General features: G+C 38.8%; 1 protein-coding gene across 1 annotated transcript; it reads right to left on the reverse strand.

Annotated features, from left to right (window-relative positions):
* Positions 1-436: 436 nt before the first annotated feature.
* LOC139729174 (uncharacterized) lies at positions 437-16075 on the reverse strand. Its single transcript, XM_071640106.1, has 12 exons — positions 16007-16075; positions 15161-15424; positions 14300-14404; positions 13533-13637; positions 10144-10380; positions 9279-9435; positions 8694-8812; positions 7776-7964; positions 6447-6671; positions 6100-6262; positions 1758-1885; positions 437-714 (listed from the first exon to the last, which is right to left on the reverse strand). The coding sequence occupies exons 1-12, from the start codon at positions 16008-16010 to the stop codon at positions 437-439; spliced, it is 1974 nt and encodes a 657-aa protein (XP_071496207.1). The 5' UTR covers positions 16011-16075.
* Positions 16076-17559: the final 1484 nt, after the last annotated feature.

The raw sequence follows: 17559 nt of genomic DNA on the forward strand, positions 1-17559 counted from the left end.
AAATGGATGATTATCTTACATGCCTTTTGATTCGAGAACTAATCAGTGTAATGAATAATTAGGAATTAAGTGGTATAACGATAAACCAATTGAAACAGTAAATCGTAAGTGTTGAAAAACAAGAGATATGCGTAAATTTGCAATTCTATCAAATAAAAATTTTCAGCAAAAAAATAAAAAATTCAAATTCGGCACCGATCGCATGAGTCTGGGTTTAAGTCTGATTAAGGATTTTTTTTTTTATTTGATCGAAAAACTTCAAAAGGACCTTATCGTCATGATCGTGGGGAGACTTTGTATTAAATAGTTTAAATTTAAATTGTAAAGTGAAAAGAGCTAGGTATCATACCTTTCATACTATTTCACGCAAAGTTAAAGGTAAATAGATCCATAATTCCATTTGAAAGAGAGATTATTAAAGAGAGGGGGACGTCAGTCAAAGTGCCCATTTACCATCAAATACATGGAAACCAGCAGGTCTTGTAAACCTCCTTATCACGGTGAATTCATTTGGCCAGTCTTGCCCGTCTAGTTGTAGGGACGCAAAGCCATCTAGCTCCCAGTCAGTCCACATGAGAGTGCCTCTATGCCATATGAGTCCGTAGGGGTGTATGCTGGTGCGGCTGCTATCCAAAAGGGTTCTGCGATCGAGTCCGAATGGATCAGAGCTTTCGATTTTGTCGAGACTGGCGTCACACCAGTATAACCGGTTTCCTATGCGTCAGCGAGGAAAAGACGCAAAATACTAAAATAAGACTCAAAACCCAGCTTTAGATTGAGAAAGTTTGAAAATAGAAAAAGTCTTCTTATAGGGCTCAGGAATGAGACAGAATGATCTCGCAGGTGCTGTGTAAATCTAAGAAGTACTAGGCTTAGGATTCATTTAAAGGAAACCAAAACCCAGATAACAATGTGGATTGAGTGAAAGCAGCATCATTAGTAGAACACATCAGTGAAAGTTTGAGGAAGATCGAACAATAGATGCAAGTTTTATTTATTTTTACATTTTTGGTGTTGTAACACCTAAACTTTAAGAATTGATAACTTTTGCATAGATTGTCCGATTTTCCTCAAACTTTCACTGATATGTTCTTCTAATGTTGCTGCTTTCACTCAATCCACATTGCTCTGGGTTTTGGTTTCCTTTTGAATAGGAAACAACTTCCCTTCCGGATTCAACGCAAGGACACATGACCTGCTCGTATCAGGAAAATTACGGGAGGGGGGAGGGGTGCAACCACTCCCTGTTAAACACCGGTCAGTGATAGGGTTAGAGTAAAGATTAGAGTAAGGGTGAGGGTTGGGTTTGATTTGGGGTTAGGGTAAGGACTAGGTTCAGGGTTATAGGATTAGAGCAAGGTTCAGAGGAAGGGTCTGGGGTGACTTTGCAGGGGGTAATTGTCCTAGAACCGACTTGTCATCTTGACGAAAATGCCACTGAAACCTTCACGTGTGATGCATTGGTTACAGTGGTTTGAAAAGAAAAAAAAATGATTCCATTCTCCAAACTGAATCAGAAATTCAGTCTTTCCATCATCGGCAGTGTAGTGAAATCTGTGTTTATTGTCACCAACTGAAATGCAAATAATCATGATAATAGTGCAATGACAGACTTCATACAACAATAATCATTATCAATAGTACACCTGCTCGGAATTGTCTACCAGGTGGATCACGTCATTAAGACCTGTATTTATTCTTTTGAGACTTATAGACTAGGCAAAAGCAGTCCGATATGTGAGTGCGACAATAGTTACCTTCTGTGTCGCTGGTTAGTCCATTGGGCCAAACGAGGTCCGTTTCTACAATCGTCTGTCGACCATTGCCCGAGAGATCTGACATTTCGATTTTGGCCGTTGCACCCCAATCAGTCCAATACAACCATCTAGGGAGGAAAGACCATATTTCTTGCATTGTAGTTACTCCTTCTAGTTAACCGTATATTAAAAATTACATGTTATCAAATCCCACGAGCAAAAACCAAAGTTTTCGAACGTACAGTTTTATATGCTGGATCTGTTGTCTGGAACGCTCTACCAAAACAACTCCGCCTATGTGATTCAGAAGAAATGTTTAGAAGGAAACTCAAGACTGAACTGTTTCGATTGCAATTATGTTGTTCCTATACTTTGTGAATGTTGTATGCTGATGTATGTACAGTGCGCGTTGATCAGGTCCTGTAAAAGCGCTCAATAAGAAATAGTTATTATTACTATTATTATTACTACTATTATTATTATTATCATTATCATCATTATCATTATCATCATCATCATTATCATCATCGCATTTTTATTTTCTACGACGTCATGTATACTGCTGGAGGGGGTCCCCATCCCCCCCCCCCCCCCCCCCGGAAAGAGAGGGTGTGGGAGAGAGCATGAGGGAGAATTTGCATTTTTAGAATCGAAATTCAACTATTTGATGCATAATTTTTGTGGAATATCGGAAAATTTGCAAATCCCTCAGCATACCAAGTCCGTTGAGGATGACCAAGTTGGTAGCTATAGGGCTCACACCTGTAAATAAAATGGACTGTCCCAGACCCCTTCACAAATTCGTACCAAAGATACCAAAGTAAATGAAGAAAAAAATCAATTAAAAATCAATGATGTAGTTTGGCAAAAAAACTGAATAGCTGTAGACCTTGAGTATGGATTCCTCTACAAACTGCATTTTGGTTGGAAGATGAAAGCTTCTCTGATGGAATTTGAGGGGACTATATTTCATTGGGTACGTGTACGGAAAATAGGTGATTTTTTGAGTGACAAGAACTCGTAGTCTGGCTTTGCGGACCCTTGGACAGAATTAAAGCAGAACAACCCACCCTGGAAATCTGATGGATGAAAGGGTATATCTCACTTATTCAGGTTAGTGAAGATGAAACACCTCATTTCTCCCAGGTATTTTACAGAATTTTTTGAAATTTGAATTTTAACACACGTTTCTATGTGGAATTATTTACGCGTGTGAGCCCTTTTCATAGAGAATGCACACAATACATACAAGTCTATGGGAAGTATCCCATACAAGCTGTGCTGGTGTATGTTGGTCTTGTATTGTGTCAGATCTCTTCCTCCCTCCCTCCCCCTTCTCCTCTACACCCCCCCCCCCCCCCTACCTCTCTCCTCTACCCCCCCCCCCAATCTACCTTGCTACAATTTGTTTTCTTATTATGTTCTTGTGGTACCTGGCACTAGATCTTAGTACATAGCAGTCAGCAGTATCACACAACTTGGAATGACTGTGTTATTTTAATGTATTTCTTTGTTTTTGCTACCACTGAAACAGCTCAAAATACATAAAGTTAGTCTGTTTGAGAAAACAAAGTCTCTTCAAGTACTTTGAAGGCAATAAGGTGATGATGACACCCCCATAATCAAGGATAACTGCCTGCATCTATGTATTCATCTTATGAAGAACTGATCAACACTGCAAGAATTTATTTTAAAAAAAACCCCAAAGGCCATGATTTTCAAAAGTGTCCCCTTTGAGAAGCTTTATAAGCCTTGAATGTGTAATTTCTCATATGATGTAGGGGCAAATATCACCAAAAACACATTTATGACGTTAAAAAGTCAAATAAGAAATATGAACTTCACTATAGGGCTCACACCTGTAAATAAAATGGACTGTCCCAGACCCCTTCACAAATTCGTACCAAAGATACCAAAATAAATGAAGAAAAAAAATTAATTAAAAATCAATGACGTAGTTTGGCAAAAAAAAAACTGAATAGCTGTAGACATTGAGTATGGATTCCTCTACAAACTGCATTTTGGTTGGAAGATGAAAGCTTCTCTGATGGAATTTGAGGGGACTATATTTCATTGGGTACGTGTACGGAAAATAGGTGATTTTTTGAGTGACAAGAACTCGTAGTCTGGCTTTGCGGACCCTTGGACAGAATTAAAGCAGAACAACCCATCCTGGAAATCGGATGGATGAAAGGGTATATCTCACTTATTCAGGTTAGTGAAGATGAAACACCTCATTTCTCCCAGGTATTTTACAGAATTTTTTTTGAAATTTGAATTTTAACACACGTCTCTATGGGGAATTATTTACCCGTGTGAGCCCTATAGTGGTGTAGGTGTATGGGGGCACCCTCCCACACGAGGGAGCTTTTGCATTGTTAGATGTTAAATTCATCGATCTGGTGCACACTTTTCGTTGAATATCTGGAAATTTGTCAATTCTAAAGAGTGCTAAGTCTAAGAAGGGCGACAGAGAAAGGGGAGGGTGAGGGAGGTGTATCCTCCCTTTGATATAGGTGAATTGTATGATTACTTAAATTGAAATTAAATGATCTCGCCCATATTTTTCATGGAAATTATTGTCAACTAAAAAAAAACAAACAAACAAACAAAACGTACGATATCTATGGAGGTTTCATCTATGAATGGTTTCTTAGCGGGGAAGTATTTAAGATGTGCATTTCCCCCTCCACCCTGAACCCGTCAAATACACAGATGGGTTAAACAGACCCAAAGGAACTTTCCCTAAAAATTTCTAGAAAATACCTTCAGGCACTGCGAACGAAATATTGCAATTTTAGAATTTGATCGACCCATGACCTTTACCTCGAGCTCATTTACCAACATGATGACGGGCGCAGCTTCGTCTACCCATATATTGTATATCCATATGCAAAGTTTCATTTGAGCACCTTTAACGGTTCTTATAGAGGAAATCCAGTCCAAATATAAGTTAGTCTGATAAAAAGAGTAAAATTTTACAAGTTCAACGGTAAAAAATTGATTAAAATCGGATGAAAAATAAGGAAGTTATGAAATTTTGAAGTTTTGATAATTTCTCCAAAACACTTCTTGTACAGTGAGTATGAATATGTAAATGAGTGAGCTAACCATGTCATACCCTCACAATTTTCCATTGATCGTGTACAAAAAAAAAAAAAAATGCCGAAAATTCAATGTTTCTATCATTGAAGTCTGAAACATGTCGTTATTCTTGGTTGAATAACTTCAGAATAGTGATCAGTTAAGATATATGAGAATTTGAGCCTCGGGCATAATTGCGTTTGAATGAAACACAGCAAATTTCAGAATATTATGTACAAACCATATGGTAAGTTGTGAGGGAATGACATGCTCACTTTGCCATTTGCATATTCATATTGACTGTTCAAGAATTGTTCCCCAAAAAATAGCGAAACTTCAAAATGTCATAACTTCCTTGTTTTTCATCCGATTTCGATCAAATTTATACCGTTGAACTCGTAATATTTTACTCTTTCTTATCAGACTAGCTTATATTTGGACTGGATTTCCTCTTTAAGTTATATAATACGTCGTTCACAAAATTACGGACGGACGGATGGACAACCCAATAGGATAATACCTCTGTCGACACTCTGACGCAGCATAAAAATGCTTGCTTTTGCTTGATTTTGTGACTTCTACATGGTCGGAGCACAGTGGCAAAGGGGTCAAGGATGTGGACGTGTGTACATGAGGTCTCGTATTCGGATCCTCTAAGCAGCAAACATCCTGTGACAACAGTCCTATCCATTTGGTCCATCTTGACCGAGGTGTATTATGGGAACGCAGCTTGTACTAGAGTAAATGTATTGTGGACCCGGTGAAATGACATTGCTTACACTGAAGAAGCAACAGAGGATAAATGGCCACAAAAAGATGCTTGGAGACACTATTCTGCTTATCATAAGGGCCATTCTCATTGCAAAAAATCGCGATATGAAAACTCGTGATGTTTTACCCTTGTGTCCACATTGGCAGGTAAACATCGCGAAGTTAGCTCCGGTGCCAACAATCGCGATCTTTCATGACGTACTGAGCATACCCAGTTTACTCCAATCGCGTGCTCGGCCTTTGTTTGGGGTCAAGCGGATACGGAAGTCACGTGAGTAATATCGCGATATTTCTGCTGCGTGCGTTCTTATTGCAAACCTCCTTGCGAAGTTTCGCTCGAAGTTAGAAAAATCGCACACCGTCTTGCGATTTTTCGGGCGATGGTTTAGTGAGAGTTGCTAGGCAACTTTTACCGCAACTTCGCGATTTTTCTAATATCGTGAGTTTTCACCTGCAATGAGAATGGCCCTATAACTTGCATTGTTACCTTCTCCGCGGTAGAACTATGATGTCCCGTGGTTCATCCAAGGTCGTGTTCACAATGATCCTTCGGTTGCTACCATTCAGGTGTACAGCCCCAATCTCATCACTAGCTGTATCCGTCCAGAACAATGTGTAAGATTCGCTGTCCACAAACAAGCCATCTGGAGCTATAGAATACATTGAATGGAAATATCGACGTGTCGACGTCAGAGATGTTCACAAAACTTTGATTATTGAGCAGCATATATCCTCTTTCCATGAATGTTTTCATATTCGTAGTCATGATTATCATCATAATTTGGTAGGAGTGTTCTACTGAAAACAATGATAAGTTTGTGAAATTATGCTTACTGCCCAAATTATCCAGAACAACGCGTTGATTGGTCCCATTTATTGACGCTGCGCTGACAGTACGTGCACGAATGTCGGACCAGTAGACCAAACCTTCCACCGGATCGAAACCAACGGCTACTGGCGTTTGCAAGCCATTGAAGGGTAGCTCGGTAAACATCAAGTTGGCAAAGTTCGCCATGTATAAGGCACCAGCATCAATGTCGGCAACGAGCACCAACGAATCTACAACACATTGATATGCATTGGAACGACATTCACTTTTCAAAGCTAATTTCTGGTCAAGTAGTGCATAAAAAAGATAGAACTGGTGACAGCAAAAACAGACAAAATCATCAAAAGTAGAAGTTAAATGTTAACCAAAGACAACTGCAAGTCAACTGCAATTCATATGCGCATGCTTGTCATTATAGTGGTATGATATAGGCCTATGCACAATATGAATATGATTATGCAGATGTACACATATAAATACACTTACAGATGTATAGTCAAGTTATGCAGGGCCTATGTGTGTTACTATCTTTCATTCATCAACTAGTAATGCGTGCAATGTATGTAATAAGACATATTCAATGTATCTTTGAAGCAATACGTGCGGCAATGATGGGATATACGACAGATTAATTGCTGTTACTGCTATTTCATTCTAAAAACCTGGAATCTCAGGGTCACAATCGTTCTCGTCTTCCCCTGAGGGACAGTCTTGAACACGATCACATTTCCATGACAACGGGAGACAGATCTGGCCATGGCACTCATACTCATCTCCCAAACATGCCTCTCCTTGGGGACGGCTGTACGCTTTACCTGAGTCGCAAATTGAAGAAAAAAAAAGTGAACTTTGTTACGCCATAATCACAAACTCATTCATTTCTTGTTTTTGTGTGAGGAATTGCAATAAAAATCCCCTACGCATATGACAATAATTTCAATTGATAATCAATTAATAATTTCTATACGTTCATCACTAAGATGATACAGCCTAAATAGGGCTTGATGCTGCTTGCAGCCCTTAAAACAACATACTGATAATGATAATTTTGATAACTCACATCTAACATTCAGCATGCACATTTCATAATCGTACAGAAAGGATGAAACTTATGTCAAAATGGATAAAGTTTTGCAAATAATTGCATTTACACACACGCAAGCAAAAACACATTTAAAATACAAACTCCAGGGTACATTATACAGTATAATCATAATCTAAAGTATCCTATGCAAGTCTCGGAATTTGCTACTTTTTTTTACCAGAGTATATGTGTAAACCCGTTGGATTACTGAACAAATTTCTTCCCGTGATTGCTGGTGAAAGTCCTCTACGTTCGTCCAGAAATCCGAAACCATCCCCTACTGTGTCTGTCCACACAGGTAGTCCCCTGTACCAGGAGACAGTCTGCAGTTGGTGAGTGTTGTTCGAGGCTAAGATCTCGTCGCATGAGAGACTAAAGCCAAAAAGAATGCAGGACCTGAGAACGTTGGTAGCCCTATCAGCGATGAGAAGTTCATCTCCTGGAAAAAAAAAAACGCGAGTCGCTTTGTGAGCAGCAATAAATCAGTAACCAAGAAATCATATCAAATCAAATCAGATCAAATAGCCGACGTTCAGTCTTAAATCGATCGGTTACTTGTCGTAACTAGTCATGGCATTTGCTGTCCAAAAATCTTCATGCTAAGGGCTAGACACCCCTGACGGACAAGTTCCCCGCCTTTTCATGACAAATTAGATAAAAACTGTCACCTACCAGTTTCTTCGGTAAAAGGTTTTTGATGCAGCATCAAAACCTCTAGCCGACCAAAACATGTCGACAATTGGTCGCGGACTGGTGACAACTATTTGCCGATTTAAAAACAGACAAGCAAACAACCAAACTTTTTTACAGCCTTTGACACTCGGCAACTTCGCCATAGTGGTCTTCATTTATAGAATGTTGTCAAACAGTTGCCGACTTTATATGTCAATCATTGTGCGAGTGGCCGCATGTCTATAGACAATAGACAAGGTTTTAATGAGCTCAAAAAAAAACCGTCAACAATGCGCTCGTCAGCAGGTTCGAAACGGGTCTGTGACCTATCTGCTAACTAAAGTCCTTGATTGTTTTTTGTTTGGTTTTTTTGGCAAATTTCGTGGTTTGGTGGCCCGGTAATTGTCGATAGTCATGATAGTCGCAAGTGTATGAGTGGCCGAAGCTCAAGGATACTTTACCTATTTCTATTATACAACGGTAAATAATTACAAACCTTGTCGATTCAATGACATGGTAGCCATCGAAGAAGACAAGCTTGATCCCAGCACTCTATTCAGATTTCCATCCAAAACTATTATCTCGTCCGGAGATTTTATAACGTAGTAGGACTGCCTGTGGATTAGAACAACGCACAACTTTGACAAGTAGGTCTTTACTTTCATATTCAAAGGTAGGTCTGATGTGAAGTGAAGGCGAATACATTACCTAATAATGCAAACACCTGTCAGCAAAACCATCTTCACGATCTCATTTTCATCATCCTTGTAATGCCAACCCTATCGTCCTTGCAATCAGCTTCGAAATGGATAGCTGTTTCTTCAGTCTTTCATTCTTTCTTGCTCAATTGAGATAAATGCATGAAGACAGAAAAATTATACGAACGAATTACATTGAATACTCAAATGCTTAAGGAGAACATAAACAGTGCGGTATTAATCATCATTTGGAGCCATGTTTGATACTCTTGGAAAGTATGTTGAGGGCATGATCCCGTTGCCGACAATCACAAAGTATTAACTTTCATCGACTATAGTACGTGCTCGTACTCATCGTTGTTGGGCATAGGGAGCGTACCTACCCGAAAAATTGGTATTCTAAGATGTCTTGCAGGTTGCTAGTCTGGTAGACAAATTGTAATAGTACGCCGGAAGATGAGTCAAGTCGTCCAACAAATCCATCCGAGGCTATGACTACTATAAATGGAGGCGTAGCAGTCACGCTTAGTCCCCTGTATTCTGGTTCAAATATCAAAAGAACGGAAGCTCGTGTATATTCCTAGGTTTATATATAAGATCAAAATTACCGTATCTCACTCGATGATAATAGAATTGGAGTATTAACGCAGGAAAGGCCTAAAATTGAGAGCGATTAGATATCATTATTTTCGCAATTAATACATCTAATACTGCCACATTGCCATCAATAATGGCTTATCAAAGAAATTTTCTAAATTGTCAATTTCATTCTTTGGAATACATTTATATTTCTAGATGAAAAATAATTATTGCAAGGACTACGGTAGATGATAGTATTAAGATAAAAGGAAGAAAGTTGGCAGAGGAGAAAAAAAGAGAGATTTATAAGTGGAACTGAATGAGTATTCACCCAGTCACTTAGTAACAATGATAATAACAATGATATGGTTTTCTTTATCCTGGGTAGCCTCTTCAGTTTTGCCGCTGCTCTATCAGAGATCCCTGTTGTTACTACCCTTAGGTTGCCGTGCAGCTGCCCGTTTATTTAACTGAAACTTGAAATGGACATAGCGTTTTAAACATCTCTCCTGAGGATTTTGGCACTTAGGTGGATTCGAACTCCGAGTGAAAGTACAAAGGAGTTTTATTCACTTTGCCACGGCGCATGTCTAATGTAGACACTTTGTAGAGTTGATTTTCATTCATCCAAAAAAAAAAAAATAGAGTGCACTACATGTTTAAACTTACCTCGTCCCGTTAGAAGAACGGATGCATCGGAGCCATTTCTGAACGCTCGGTTTACGGTCTGGAAGGTAGCGTCGATCCAGAAAATGACGTCATCGTCCGCATTGTACCCAACATCAATAGGGCGGCTGACATTAGTTGAAAGAGGTATCGGATTGAAGAGGAGCGACTCGAGACTCCCTTCGTATATCAGTCCCCTGTCCTCGTCACAAACAAATATCCTTGGTGGGTGGCGTGCGTCTGTAGAAGAATGTACAATGAATGATTTCAAGTTCAGTGCTAGTGCTAGTGCAGTCTCGGCACTAGCGCCGGCGATAAAACCGAACTTGAAATCACGTCGGTGTTGGGAGTTGACCTCAAAATTATGACGTATTTCCGGTTGCTGGTGCTGGGTTCGGTGTTGAATGTCGTCTGCTGAACCGAGCTCCGCCGTTTGTGTTAGCGATTTACGTGCTTTTTCCCCATTGACTAACATTAGCCCCTAGGGATTATCATTTTCGTCATTTCAAGTTCGGTGCTGGTGTTAGCGTTGCCATGCGAGACTCATATTCACGTCCATAATAGATGCATGTTACGTGCAAAGTCTATGCAAATGCAGTGGTCGCCCACATAACGTACACTAACACTCTTGACATGGCTTTATAAATCTGAGCCTAAAAGCAAAATTAGGTTAATTGTGTTTTGAAGAAGGGGTGAAATTTGTGGCATATTAATCAGTCTTTCTCGTTACGTGTCTAAAACCAAGCAGTTTTTGCTACATCTTTTTATATTTGACTTTAACTATGCGCCATCACTTTTTTCGTCGCGCATTTCCCGCGGAGCTCGCGGTGCTGTGATTCCAACACCTAGTGCTGGTGATCGATAATTTTGATCGGTATCGCCTCATTAATCTGACCGTCGGTGTTGGAGGTCGATTTAAGGCTGTTATTTGGGGGGCTAGCACTAGCACTAGTACCGAACTTGAAATCACCCAATGTATTCACGAAGTCGGCCGAATTACGAAGAGAAAACAACCGTGACTGATTGAAAAAAAAAAAACATTTCGCACATGCATTTCCAGATCTTAAGGTGCCACACGACACTAATTAATGTGATTGGATTACTGATAGTGTTGACTCGGAAATATAAAAGCTAAAGCAGGCACGGTTGGGAGGGCTGGACATGTAGAAAGAAAACATGAAGAGGATGTACGCAGTTGTAGTTCGCTATTCCGATGGTTCATTATTCCTAATGCTCGTTAGTCCGAGAATGTTGATACGAAAATAAGAAAAGGTTTGTCATTCCGAAGATTCGATAGTACGCATTTTTGCCCATTTTCAGGTTAACGAACAGCATGTCATTTTTGACTTAGGAATCCTCGCAATAATGAATCATCGTTATAAAGCCACAAATATTCGGATTAACGAACCCCATTTAAAAGTACGTTTTTACGGAATTGTATGCTCGGATTGACGAACCAAAGGAATAAGAAACCCTCGGAATAACGAACATCACTCATATACACCAGCAAAGCTTGGAAATGGATGTGCGGGAGGAGGAAAGGAAGACCTTAAATACAAGATGTTCTCAAAACGAAGCGGAGTGAGTTGGCTCAGTCGGTAGCCCGTCTGCCTCACGATCCTAGGGACCCGGGTTCGAACCCGAGTCTGGACTGATCAATGTTGTGTGTAAACGTACCGTCCCCTCCAGCAAGAGGCAAAACACGCTGTCCCTCAGATAGGACATAAAATGGAGGTCCCGTGTGTGAGGGAGTCACAACTCATGCAAGTAAAAGATCCCGCTTCATTTGTTCATTTATCCATCGCAAAGAGCAGGGTGTGTAACCCGGTGAAGTGGTCTCACGTCGCATCCAACTGGACCCCATGGAAGACCAGCTTAGCATAGCTGAATATGGGCTATCCAGCCATCTTCTCAGATAGAAATGAATAAACAAACAAACAAGAGAGAAAGGGGGTCCGCGGAAAGACGCTGTGGACGGCTACGACGGACGAAATACGAGGACGTTAGTATTCATGGCATCGAAACCTCATCCAAAATGCCTAATCGGACGGGCGTGACGCCGAAAGGAAAGGGATTCTGCTATTTCCCCTTAAAACTTGTTTACTTGTTTTTTGAAAGACATAAATTCAAAAAAAAAATCCACATGTGCCTATTCGTAAGGCTACATGTAAATGCCTTTTCTATAGCCTGTGTTTGAGTACATACGTGATTTTATTCTTAACCCTATAAAGCCCAAGGGGGGGGGGGGGCACATTGTGTCCCCCTACCATATTTTCGTTTGCCACTCCTACACCCTTTACCCGATTTCAACCAAATTTGGTGACTATTCCTGAAATCTTATTGCGAACATTTTGATATATAATTTAGATATGTCCAATATTCCTGGTTGCCACGGCAACCGTAAACTTACAACCATGTTAGTCAGATTTTGCATGATTTTCTGTTTAAATTTCAGTTAACAATATAATTATGGATGAAATGGGGGTTTTCTCAGCTGTAATTTGCTGAAGGACCAAAATGTGAAGTAATTATGGTTGTGAATTACCCTGAAATGGTCTTCTTATTATTTCCTTTATTTTTTATGACATAGGCATTAAACAAAAGATATAATGGAAATAATCGAAAATACAGCATTTTTCAGAGACTACCTTTTTAATTTGTGTTATCTTCACACAAGCTTTGCCTGTAATATCACTTGTTTATCATATTATCAATCTGCAAACTCAAAATTTCAATATTTTGGAAACATGAAATGTGATACCAATATATGTAACCATTCCAAGCAATACATTATAGGTTTCATATATTTCTTTATATTGTAATGAATTGCGCCCCCACATGTTGACCTTGAGAAATTTCAACCATAACAAATAGTGAAGGTTGACTTGCTTTTCCTTTGTAGTAAATATGAAAATGATTGATATAAAATAAAAACATATATACTGGGATTAAAGAAATTGAAAGAAAAAACATGATTTTAGCGTATTTTCTATGTATTTCTTTATATTTTGAGAAATAGCGCCCTCAGTGGGTGACCTTGAGAAATTTCAAACGTTGGGTCATGTAGAGCATGAGTTGCTCTACCCATGTGCCAAATATGATGGTCATACATCATATAATAAAGAAGTTATGTAGGGCCCCCTTGGGCCTGGAAGGGGTCAAAATAGCTTGGGCTTTATAGGGTTAAACCAAAGACTGAGGAGCATACTTTTATCACGTGCCCCATCACATTTCTTCGACTTAGTTGCAAGATTTTAGTCCACTGTGAACAGAACATCATGTTCATTTTCATATAGAGACAATTGTACATTCAGATGAAGAACATTTTCCTGAGAAATATGAAAATGAATGGGCATCAAATACATTTAAAACATAAACTGATGTATTCTTACGAATTTCGCAAGTTGTTCCGTCGTAGTCATCGGGACAGACACACGTCGCTCCTTGAGTAGTACGAAGACACGTCCCGCCATTCACACACCTATCGGCACATACATCTGCCATAAAACGAATGAAACAGGACTCAGTCATCACTTTGCAGTATTGCTTCTGTTAAAAAAAAAAAGAAATTGTCATATGTCAAAGGATCCTGAAGCAGATATCGTAGTTACGGTGGTAAGCAGCGCGTAAAGTTGAATTTAAGGCAAGAAATATTTTTGTCATACGTGTGATTGTCTAGTCATGCATGACGTGTAATGAACCTCTTGTAATTTTACAGAGCCGAGATATCAACAAATTAACATAGCGAAGTACACTTTTGGCTACATGTTGTAGGAAACAGAAAATTTAGTTTATGTGCGTCCCGCAATATTGCTGGAGACATAAAAAAAGACACCATTCAAATGATATTACCCGACCTTAATTCTTCCTCTACTAATGTCTACGTGACAACATACGTTTTGTTACGACACTGCCGAACCCACAATCTCATAATTTTTTATCATATCACCAATCTGCATGTCGTTCGTATGTGACACTGCGTTGTAAGTTTGATGGGTTGTTTGGATTCTTTTTTCTTATCAACCTAGAGTCTTCTCACTGAATTATACTTCTCTTAAGACAAAGTCAGGGGAAAGTCATTCACTACGGAAGTTTTGTTTCTTTTCTGTTTGTTTGTTTGATTTTTCGTTGATCATTTTCCTTGTTACAAATCTCCTACCTGTCTCACAGACTTCGCCACTATATCTCAGTGGACATGTACAGGACACAGATGCGAACGATCTCGTGCAGACACCGCCATTTTGACATCGTTGCAAGCACGCATCTGAAGTTAAAGGAAAACTACTAACCGTCAATGAAGTGTTCGACAGAGATCATCATCATGCTTGTCAGTGTAACAACTTCCCAGTACATTTTATTAACAAACTTTCTATTTTACAAGATTTTACATGCATTTCTTTGGTGCCACTGTAAAAAATAGGGTAACAAACGCGAAGAGATGGGGAAAGACCGTGTAGAAAATGTTGTGCGTCTTTTTTTTTCTTTTTTTTTAGGGGATCTTATAAAGTATGTCTTTGTGTGATATTCCTTCTCTTGATGTTACTACTTTCGGTTTTGTATGTTAGAGTGTGATTGGATGTTTATTTGCGTACTTTCTTTTTTTTAAATACTTTTTGGAACTGAACACTTTCGCCCCTTGACAGCAACATAAGTCTTTACTCAATCTGTAGTGAAAAAAAAGAAGATAAAACATTTTCTAAAGACAAATCAATTATCTGCAGCAAATTCATCGTCACAGTAAGATATAAAAAGATAAGATACGTGAACAAGAGTTCTCCTGCTAACATCAGCAAACTTGGCAATGTAAGACATATTATTTTGTGAATCAATTCTGAAAACTTTTAAAGAGGACATTTAATTTAAAATGGAGGGTTGAAACCTTTGCTTTCTTTCTTTTTTCATCTTTCAAAATAAGCCCTCAACGATCGGTATACGTTTTGCTTTGTTTTGTTTTGTTTTGTTTTGTTCTAGTTTGTTATGTTTGGTTTTTTTTATCACTACAGGGATCTGACACACTAACCCGTATATACGTGTATCAAGGCCGGCGACGGAAAATTTATTGGAATGTCGTTAACAGAGTTTGTGGCGCTGTCTATCCAGTACACTCTATTTGTGGTATCTTCGGAGAAGTAGATATCAGAATAAAAGATGTCAATTCCCAGAGAGTAGATGTCCAGTGTGGAGGTGGCCTCAAGCCTAAAGATGACGGAACGTAGGCTTGGGTTATCGGGCGTTATGGATTCGATGACGTCAAGGGAAGTGTCCGTCCAATACAGTCGATATTCTAGCAGGACAAACGAAAGTGTATGCGTAATAAGAATTTAATATGTTTATACTTTCGGGATTGAATAAATGACATGATTTTGTTATGTTGGAAAACAAGCAAGTAACATGATATTCACTTAGCTGTATGATACACAATCGGGACATAATCTACTAGTATATTCAACTTTACTATAGTATATTCATTTCTGATTGGCACAATCTTCACAGTGCTCTTGTCTAGGCACTCTAAAGATTTGGATTGATGCTGGTAAGCGAAAAGTTTGTCTTAATCTAAAGTTTCAAAAAAGACGGTTCTATCTGGTATCCGTGATCGCTAGTCCCGGTATTTTCTTCTCCGAACAGCATTTTACGAAATATCTCTTGCTTAGTAGTCATCCAAATGAGAATTTAACAAAAAAAAGGTAGTTTTATTTCACTTCCCAATCCATGTATTAGCCAAGCTTTCCTGTCTGTTTCTCTATCTTTCCGCTCTTTTTTTTTTTTTTTTTGGGGGGGGGGGGCGAGGGTCTATTCGATTGAGTGCTGTTTGTTCATTTCATGATCTAAAGGCAGGAATCTACCTGTGAAATCAAAAGCTAACCCATTCGGGGCTATGACGTCAGTGTCGACTAGTGTTTCTTGATTCTGTCCATTTAGATCAACACTTTCGATGCTCGGCAAGTTGCCAGCTGTTGTGAAGAATAATCTTCTGTGTGGAAACAAGATAGAAAAGTGAATGAAAGGGCAAGTATAACAGTGCATCAAAATCCTCTGAAAATGAAATTAATGACAATTAGTCGCTGAGGAAGAGTTAAGTCATTTGAAACTTAGACTAGCATGATTTAAAATGGCATGTGATTTTACTAGACAAAATGTAAATTAACATTTCCCCATTGTTACTTAAGATACAGGTCTGTTGAGGAGCACGTAATTTGATATCTTTGATATACATTAAAGGAACGTTTGTTTCAGTAAACATATGGTTAATCACCTGGCCGTTTACTGTTCTTCATTAGTTTAGTGTAATTAAGCATTTTTATTATATTTCTTCGATATCTCTCATTATTCCTTTCTTTTACTATCTTTCTCTTCCTCCTTACGCCTAGAAATAATGTATCAAGCACGTTGACGATTATAATGAGTATACGTGAAATATTTTATATATTTCGGAATATACGTGATATCTCAATACAGAAACACTTAATACCAGTATGATAGAAGATACTATAGTTATTTCACACAATTAATGAGTCTTGAGTATTTTAATGAAGTCTTGCGCATTTAAACAATGTACAAATGAGTGATACAATGCAGGCAACAACGGATTGCGACAAATTAGAACGGCTGTAACAATTACCGTCTGGTGTATGAAAAGGCCACAGCACGGGGTTCTGAAATCCCAGAAAGTAGAGTCGACCTTGAACTTCCGTTCAAGTTTGCCGATTCAAGGTTCCCGCTTAACCTTGATGCCCAGTATATCTTATTGTCTGCCAGATTCAGTGCCAAGCCATGTGGTGCTATATGGTTTAAGAAATGACGTTAAACAAATCAAACCTTTTGTTTAAGAACCTTGATAGCAAGCCTCAATGAATTTTGATAGTGCAAATAATTATGAACAAAACCTGAAAGAGGAAAAGGAAGTTCAAACTATTAAAGCAAGCAGTTACCACATCAGGACAGTGCAGTTTTCAATTTTGTGGCAAGTTGGGTACAACGGCCTTTGTCATAAGAATAACTCGAAAAAAAAAAGTGTCTTATTAATGGTGATTCTTTCCATTCTCCAGCGCACGATTCAGGACAGAATGAATTCAGCAACAATAAATAACATACGGTAAAATGAGTTCACGGATTCTTGTTTTGTGTTATTCTGTTGTTGCTGTTGTGTTTGTGTGTCTGTATGCGCACGTGTGTGTGTGTATGTGTTAGTTTATTTTAAAGATAATACGGTATTATTTAAGAATAAGAACGTATTCATGGACAAGAGACAAAAATGAATAGCAGTAAGATTGTCTTATCCCAGAGAGCCTCTTCATTGTCTTTACCCAAACATTTTCCTTCAGTTATAAGGATATGCAGGTTGCCAATGTCTCAGGAGATACATATATTAAAGAACATTTCGTCCCTGGATATATCATGGTGTATCGTGAACTAATT

The sequence above is a fragment of the Diadema antillarum genome, unplaced genomic scaffold, assembly GCF_040938485.1.
Source record: "Diadema antillarum isolate AM-2024a unplaced genomic scaffold, OU_Dant_1.0 seq00000222_RagTag, whole genome shotgun sequence".
NCBI lineage: Eukaryota > Metazoa > Echinodermata > Echinoidea > Diadematoida > Diadematidae > Diadema > Diadema antillarum.

What these genes read in the sequence shown, in the direction of transcription:
- LOC139729174 (XM_071640106.1), bottom strand. An exon ending in TTAGAATACCAATTTTTCGG is followed by an intron (nt 8,813 to 9,278) that starts GTAGGTACGCTC and finishes TCTAATCCACAG; the next exon opens with GCAGTCCTACTACGTTATAA. An exon ending in TTTCGGATTTCTGGACGAAC is followed by an intron (nt 6,672 to 7,775) that starts GTAGAGGACTTT and finishes AATGTGTTGTAG; the next exon opens with ATTCGTTGGTGCTCGTTGCC.